The sequence below is a fragment of the Mastomys coucha genome, unplaced genomic scaffold (assembly GCF_008632895.1).
Source record: "Mastomys coucha isolate ucsf_1 unplaced genomic scaffold, UCSF_Mcou_1 pScaffold16, whole genome shotgun sequence".
Classification (NCBI taxonomy): domain Eukaryota; kingdom Metazoa; phylum Chordata; class Mammalia; order Rodentia; family Muridae; genus Mastomys; species Mastomys coucha.
This window is the reverse complement of record NW_022196898.1, coordinates 5,796,170-5,804,730: the sequence shown is the minus strand read 5'-3', so window position 1 is coordinate 5,804,730 and position 8,561 is coordinate 5,796,170. Positions and strand designations below refer to the sequence as shown.

At 40.0% G+C, this 8,561-nt stretch overlaps 1 protein-coding gene across 6 annotated transcripts in view; it reads right to left on the bottom strand.

Moving 5' to 3' along the window:
- Nucleotides 1-8,561, bottom strand: part of Dclk1 (doublecortin like kinase 1) — a 299,253-nt gene that overhangs the window by 278,039 nt on the left and 12,653 nt on the right. For all 6 annotated transcript variants that reach the window (XM_031373869.1, XM_031373868.1, XM_031373871.1 and 3 more), the window contains exon 3: nt 7,281-7,627. In XM_031373869.1, the coding sequence (XP_031229729.1) occupies nt 7,281-7,627 (347 nt within the window). The remainder of the gene's footprint in view (nt 1-7,280; nt 7,628-8,561) is intronic.

The following is an 8,561-nucleotide window of genomic DNA, read 5'->3' as shown; positions in this document are numbered from 1 at the left end:
AGAGAGAGAGAGAGAGAGAGAGAGAGAGAGGAAGGGGCTTAGCCCCCATGGCTCCCTCTGATGGATGCTATTTCCCAATGATGTAAAGACACTGCACTCAGTCTCACCTCTTACAGCCTCCAGCTTGAGGAGTGAGCCTCTAACACACAGATTCCTGAGGGACATCCAAGATTGGAACCAGGTGGGAAATCGAAATGAACTTCTTCGGCTTAAGGAGAAACTACAGCTAGCCTTTCAGACTGAAATGAAGCCCATCCACAGCTGACTTTAGACTCTGTGCCTTTCCACCATCCCGATAGGGTCCCCAGTTCCCAACAGGGATAAATCAGGTGTCCCAGCCTTTGTGAAGCAGAAGTCATCACTAGGAGGCAATTCCAGACAGTCTACCAGAGCTCCCTCTGCCCTCTACTGCCTTTGGAAAATGGGGTTTTAGTCCTGCTTTAGAAAGTTTAGAGCTTGTACTTCCTATCCTAGAAAACTGACTTTTGTTAAAACCACCACTTCTAGAGCACACTACTGCAGGCACCCATGGCTGATTACAGCAAGCAGAAGAGGGTATAACTCTTCCCAAATTAGAGGAATTAAACTCTACGTAAGGATACTTGTAGCGCTTAAGTCTTGATGAGCCACCAAACACACATCATCTAAAATAGCACACCCTATTCTGAACACTTTAATTCTCTAAGTAAAATGTCATAATTATTTTTAATCTCCCTTTTCTTTGAAACCGGCTAAAATATTTCCATCAACTCCCAGATCCGGAGAGTTGAGAGGGTAGTTGAACACGTGCCCTAAGCTTTTGTTAAAAATTTAAATCTGGCATTTGAGGCTGGGAACTAAATTAACAGTGAAATTATTTTTATATACTAACTGCAAACAAAGCTAGAAAAATGCTAAGTTCATTTTCCCAATATAGATAATAAATCATAATAGTAAAAAAAATTACATAGATCAGAATGAAGAGTTTAAACATGCAATGGGAATAAGAGTTATCACAGAAAAACTTTATTTTCTTCAAAAAAGAGAGAAAGTCAGTATTACCAACAGATACAGGAAATCTCCTCTTCATGTCCAATGAATTCTTACTTCTTACTTTTTATCTAGAAACATTCCTTTTCACATTTTTAAATGTTTGCTGACTATTATAACCAAGGTCAGATATTTAGTGACATTTATCTCTTCTTACACTAATAAGAGGAAGGTGTAGTTTATTCTATAAGTGCAATTATTTTTAAGATCCTTAGTGTTTTATTTAATCATGTTTATATTATATGTAAGAGTGTTTGACTACATATGTATATGTGTACCTCATGTGTGCAATGCCTACAGAGGCCAGAAGAGAGCACTGGATCCCCTGGACCTGGACATACAGATGGATGTGAGCCACCATGTGGGTGCTAGGAACCAAACACAGGTTCTCTGCAAGAGCAGCTTATGCTCTTAACCACTGAGCCATCTATCTCTCCAGCTCCTAAACTCTGTTGTTTTTACCTCAGATGAAAATTAGATATCTAAAACTAAAAAAAAAAGAAAAGAAAGAAAGAAAGACCATCTTGTGATATGTGCTTCACTAATTCTTTAGGCAACTGAACAGTAAAATGAAACAATTACAACAACATTCTGAAATTGAGTTGCATGCATTGGCGCCTCACTCTACCTCCCTCTGGAATGGTAGAAATTTTCCACTTGATATTTTCTGGCCATGACTGACCTCTTGGGCCACTGAAAGTGGAAAAGTGAGATGACTGGTAAGGAGGGAATACTGTGCATTAGCCAAATGATCTGAAGATTTTTCACTTAGGAAAAACAATACATTATTTACTGCTGCTGGCATGCCAGTGCTGGTGGATTTTACAATGTGTGCTGCTTATATGAAATGCCTATCAGATAAAAATGTAGCATCCCTGATTTTTCCCCCTCTGTTCTCTGAGCATGCTGCAACACCATGCACACATTATCTTCAATACCTAAGAAGAGGCAAAATGCAGATGTGCCAATGTTTTCCTCTTAAAAACTATCTCGTTTACCATTGCTGTGTTTCAGAGGGGAGTGAGGGTCATTTGGAAATTCCTTGTCTATGATCTTCACTATACAAATGACCTTCTTGGGTACTTGCCATTCTTTATATTTCTAAGGAAGTGTCAATAATCACGAATTTAGATTATTTACCAGCTGCAGAGAGCCAGGCTGACATTTCCATAAAAGGATTCAAGAGACATGCTATCCTTAAATCAAATCTTGTATCTCTGTAGCTTAATCGTGTTAACACAGGAATATTTCAAATGACCTCCAGGAGTGACAGCTTGGCAGGGTAAGAGAATAGCCAACACTGAGACATGCCAGATTCTGAGAACCTCTGTGAGATGTGCAGAGATGGGGTGCGACTTCGATTTGCACAAGTCCCCTTTGCTTTCCGAGAGGCCTTCAATCAAAGAGTAAGGAAAATGAAGCACCATTAAAAGTAGGGCTTGGCAAATATTCATGTGAATTTGGCAGCCATAGCAGCTGATAGCTTGATGCCGTGATGGGCAGAGTCGCCCTGAAAGCTGGTGGGGCGCAGGAAGGGAGGGGCACAGAAATGTCTTAGCTACACAATTCTGGACTCTTGTGTTCATGAGCCGCTGTGATCATCTTAACCAACTGCAGGTTCCTATAGACACTTTACACAGTGAAACATTTCCAATATGTTCATTTTCTTAGTTCAGTCAAAAAATATCTCAGAAACAAGTGCCGGAGGATGAAGGAACTCCAAGGCTATGGCTTTAACACAACCCTGGGAGGCAACAATTTCGGAGGCCACGTGGTGGCAAGAACTATGAGAACAGCATGGGCACTATGCCCTCCAGTGCCCAGTTCCTCTGGGTAGCAGTGAACGGTGGGCACAGCTTTCACTGTGACTGCTAAAACCACAGCATCAGCTGTTTCCATCCATAACACATCTGTGTGCTGCCTGAAGGTGATAGTGAACCCATTTCAGCTTGTACATCGTCCTCATTCCTCACTACGCAGCTACCAAAAGCACCCAAGCATTCATTTTATAGGCAGCTCTATCTCTTCAGTGCAGAAATATTATCTTTTAGTATTTATTGCAAATTGGATTTTCCATCCAATTCTGATACTCCCTCAGTTAAGCAAATCAAAATAAATAAATGAGTGGCAGAAGTCACTTAGTTGGTTAGAGAGTGGTGCTAATAAAATTTGCTACAAATCATCAAAAGGTTGATTCCTGCTGGCAGTACATAGGTGCCTGTGCCATCATGTACTGAGTGTGTTGGCTAATTTTATATCAACGTGATACAACCTAGAGTCATTTCGAGGGAAACTCCGTAGAGAATATTCTTCCACCAGACTGTCCTGTGAGCAAGCCCTCAGTGCATTTTCATGATTAACAATTGATGTGAGAGGTCCCAGCCCACGGTGTGTGGTGCCACCCCTGGGCAGGTGTTCCTGGAGCAGCGGGATTAGAAAGCAAGATGATCAAGCCTTGAGGACCAGGAAGTGGACAGCATTCCTCCATAGCTTCTGCTTTAATCCCTTTCTCCAGCTACCTTCCTTGCGTTTCTGCCTTGGCTTCCCTCAGCAGTGGAGTGTGACAACTGAGTCATGCATAAAATGAGTCCTTTCCTCCCAAGTTGCTTTTGGCCGTGGTCATCACAGCAATAGAAACCCATCCGAGACACAGAGTTAAGACGCCATTCCCGCACACTGAGTGTCACGACCTAGGAAGGCTTGAGAGAAACCGGCAGCTTCTCATAGGTTTACCCAACCTCAGTCTCTGCCAGAACTGTACATTGTACTTGAACAAACTATTTATGGGGCAGATTTCCCTTTAGAAGGGAAATGACTCAAAAACTCCTGAGGTCCATGAAAGACTTTTTATTTCCTATTTGGAATTCAAGCAAATATTCTTCGTGTTCTTTGATTCTATCACCTAATTCTGCACAGACAACTGTGCTTAACAAAATACAGTCAACTTCAGTAGTCAGGATAGCTGTAATGGGTATGATTTACCATATTTCTTGATGATGTGCATACCTATCTGTCTGTCCTGCATCTATCTATCCATCCATCCCTATCCTGAAAATGTTAAATGAGATTCCTTGGGAAAATGCTTCCATTACAGTTTAGATCTTGAACATCCCTCACAGGCCTGTTTCTTAATGGCTTGTGTCCCAGGCTGGCTCCATGAGCAGGTGGTTGAATCATTAAGAAGTTGACCTTCATTGAAAATCTTTAGGTTATTGGAGATATACTCTCGAAGAGGATTTCAGGCCTTTCACGACCCCTTTCTCATCACTTCCTGGATTTGAGATGAATGACTTTGCCCACCTGCCTGAGTTCCTACCACAAAGTCATGCCTTGCTACTGGCCCAAAAGAATGGACAACCTGGCCACTAACACCTGCAAATACGTGGGTTAAAATACTTTATTCTTTATTTTATGAATTCTCCCTGGGATGATGGAAATATGTCTGCCACTGTTCCATTTAAAAATTTTCTTGGCCGGGCAGTGGTGGCACATGCCTTTAATCCCAGCACTTGGGAGGCAGAGGCAGTCAGATTTCTGAGTTTGAGGCCAGCCTGGTCTACAGAGTGAGTTCCAGGACAGCCAGGGCTATACAGAGAAACTCTGTCTTGGAAAAAAATCCTTAATAGTTTTGCACGTATTCCATGGTTTGAGCTGATCTGCCCTGATATAATGATTACCAGCACAAGTCTCCAAGTATCACCGGCTCAAATTCCAACTCTACTATTGTCTTTAAACATGTTTTTAATGTGTTTAACAAATATGTTTTTGTACACTTCTCTATTTCATAAGAACAAGAATCCAACTGTTGCAGGGATTAAACATGCTCATCCATGCCATATGCTTAGAATAATGCTCAAGAAACCTGTTATAATTATTATACTTCAGCGATTCTATCACATACACTGTCAGGGGCTGAAACCATAAGTGATCTACAACACAAGAGTAATAATAGCCATGTCTTGTTGGTGATTAAAATGAAGCTCAGTCATATGTTTTCAGAATCATCTGTTTCAAAACCAAGATTTGAATCCCAGTCTTTGAGTATTAAACATTGGATTACTTCCAATTGTACTGAATTATTCACATTGGTTGTTCACATTAGTCCATTGGAAACACAGCCACCATGAAATGTTGACATTAGGGGAATTCAGAAAAGAAGAAACAGTTGAGAACATTCTATCAACTCAGGAGAAAGTAAATGAGTAGTTGCTACAAGAATTAGCTGAAGCAGTGGCCCCTGACTCAGTGACTTAGTATATAGAGATTTTTGAATACCCCAAAATCTAAATGAGAAAAAGCAGAAGAGAAGGTGGAGGGAAGGGGAGGAACACTCATAAATAACTGGAAATTCTTTTGAATTAATTAACAATCAAAGTAAGAGACATCGTTAGAGCTTTCTTAGCTAGTCTCACTCCTCACTTTATTCTCTTTCATGTCTGTACCCTGCTGCCCACCTGCGTCCTCCATGCCTGACATTGCTGGTCCCCTTCCTCTACCCACATAGCCCCCCCCATTACACTTCCCAAACATGTATTTTTTTTTTGTCTTAGAATTCTACTTTTTTCTGAAAACAGGTAAACGCCCATCTTGAAAAAAAATCAGCTCAGAAAAATGCAGAACTACGGGATGTTTGTACAACTTGCGATGGGCTGAAATGTCTAAATGTGTTGTTCATCTCTTTGCTGACACCATAACTCACAGTCCCTTGGTGGACTTGCTGGCTGCTGATACACAGATGACATTCAGGCCTCTTAGATCTATAAGACGGAGAATAGCACCCCACAAATCCTTATCTACATGCACGTTTTATGATACAAGCAGAAGATGGTCAATACAGACAACGCCGCCATGCTCTTTGTTCCTAATGAATTTTAATAAGTTAGGACATTTAAATGGATCCCTGGGGGAGTGATTCTTCATGACTGACACATTTCATAGTATTAGCATCTATTCTCATTCATAACGTTTGGTTGTGTTAGCCTTCAGGAACTTTCATGAGAGTTCTACTTAATACAACGAGTCTCTTCATTATGAATCTAGCTTAGATTTTAAGATGAGCTAAATCATGCAAATCCTTCAAATTGCCTTCAAATTATAAAAAGCTGTTCAAAAGAACCACATTAAAAACTACATTTCAGAAATGGTTTCTGGGGAAGGGAGATGGTTTAGAGGTAAGAGGCCCCCAGGAAGTTGACCATGCTACAGTGGATGATCCTACACCCTTAAATATATAAGCAGCACAAATTGGATTCAGTGGGTTATTAAAAAATATATATAAAGTGCATGAGGTTGGAAGGGAGGGAGGAAGTGGGGTGGGCCTGGGAGACGTTAAGAAAAATAGTAGAGGGTGAATATGATCAAATATAGTGCATGAAAAATTTAAATACTGATAAAATATATTGCAAAAACATACATTTCAAGCAAAGGTAATAATGCTGAAAGTGATCATCACAAACAAAATGGCATCATTAACCTCCAAATGAGTAGCAAACATGCGTGCAAATGAGCAGTGTGGAGTTTTCCTGCAGTTTCCCATCTGTGTCCTGACAAACCTTGAAGTAGCCCAGATAGACTCATGCCATTCCTTAGCTAGTCTATTTAAAAAAAAAATCTCCACAATTCAATTGAAGCTGACTAATGAACATTTCTGAGACATAGAATCATAAATTGTGATTTAGCTCAACCAATGATTTCTATTTTCTCCTATCAGCCTTGGTTTCTCTCAGCATCTTAGCTTTAAGGCTCTTACAGGCCTTAAATGACATAAGACAAATTTGAAAACAAAAGACAGAACAGCACTACTATGCTAAGCAAATAACTACTGCAATAATAAAAATAATGATTTACTCTTCAAAGACAGTTTCCCCTCTTTATCATGATGATTAATCCTGTCTAGTACCAATATTCAAGTAGCCTCAGATCAACAAGTGTTTTGGTTTTAGCTTTTTTAATTTTGTTTTGGCTTTGTTTTTTGTTTTTTGTTTTTTCCGAGACAGGGTTTCTCTGTGTAGCCCTGGCTGTCCTAAAACTTACTCTGTAGACCAGGCTGGCCTTGAACTTTGAAATTCGACTGCCTCTGCCTCTCAAGTGCTGAGATTAAAGGCTTGTGCCACCACTGCCCATTTGGTCCAGTCCCTTCTACAATCAACAAAACATGTGCTTAAGGTCCACACTGTGTGCCAAGTATAGCCTTCACTCCCAATTTCCTGGCTCTTGCCCATAAAATCAGAGTCCTGATGCTCTGCTCCTACCTGCTTCCCATCCAGGGTGTACAGACGCTTCACCACACCCGAGTCCAGCTTGATAGCATCGGTAATGTCAGTGAGAACCTGCTCGAAGGAATGAGCCGTCTTCTTGTTCAGCAGGATTCTGACAGCCTTCCGTGGCTTCACCCCACTTCTGATGATGGTGACCAGCTTGGGTCGAATGAAATCCTTATTCTCCCGAACCTCCGAAGGCCCGCCCTTGGCAGTAGCCAGGGAAGACACTGCGCGGGAGGCTGAGGTGGTCTTGACGTTCACTGACCAGTTGGGGTTCACATTCTTGGTGTACTCCAGCTTCTTAAAGGGCTCGATGGAGCCACAGACATAGCTTTCACCTGAGGAAGAGAGAGAGAATTTCAAATTTACACCCACGGAAACCCATTTTCTTCCCCCACATTCAGTCTTTCATTTCTCATTTTCTATGTAGAGGCAAGAATTACCTATGACTTTTAAATCAATGGAAGAATGATTGAGAATGAATTAAAACAAAACCCACTGTTTCTCACTTCTAATATCTTTCTTTTGATGTAGACTGGCATCTTGGGAGGGGACAAAAAACAAAAACAAAAACATGTCTCTCCCTTTGGCTGCTGATAGAAATACCTATAGACATGAATCAGCTTCTGAAAGAAAAAGAACTGGAATTTAAAATTGAGATTATCTTTTCATAAGTTAAATAATTAAATAAGTTAAATAAGTTAAATTTAAATAATTTTATAATTTAAATAAATAATTTAAATCATTTAAATAATTTAAATGATTTAAATTTAAATCATTTAAATGCCCATACTTAAGGGCATTTAAATTTTCAGCAAACTTCAAAATTAGAAGCACATTTATTTGGTACCTGAGATAATTTGAAAACTAAAAATGAATCAGTATACAGTTTCTTAGACAGGTAATATATAAGTTTAATGAGAGTATACTATAAAGATTCTGTTTGGCCAGATAGAATCATGAAAGCCAGCCAACATAATAACCCTTCTTTTCTGCTGTCTACATCATGGTGACCAAGCCACACACACAAGGAAGTAGGTTCAAACTTGCTGATTGGCAAAAATGAAGAGAATGACCAGCCTATAACGTGTAGTATCACAAACGCACTGTAATATCACAAAACGTTTATTAATAAATGACTCCAGAGTATGTTAATGAGACACTTGGTCTGAAAATATATAGATTTTCAAAAGACCACAATACAGGTGCTGAGAGGCAGCAAATTATAAAATAACTGACTCTAAAAACATTTCTTAATCCCTTTTCTTGGAT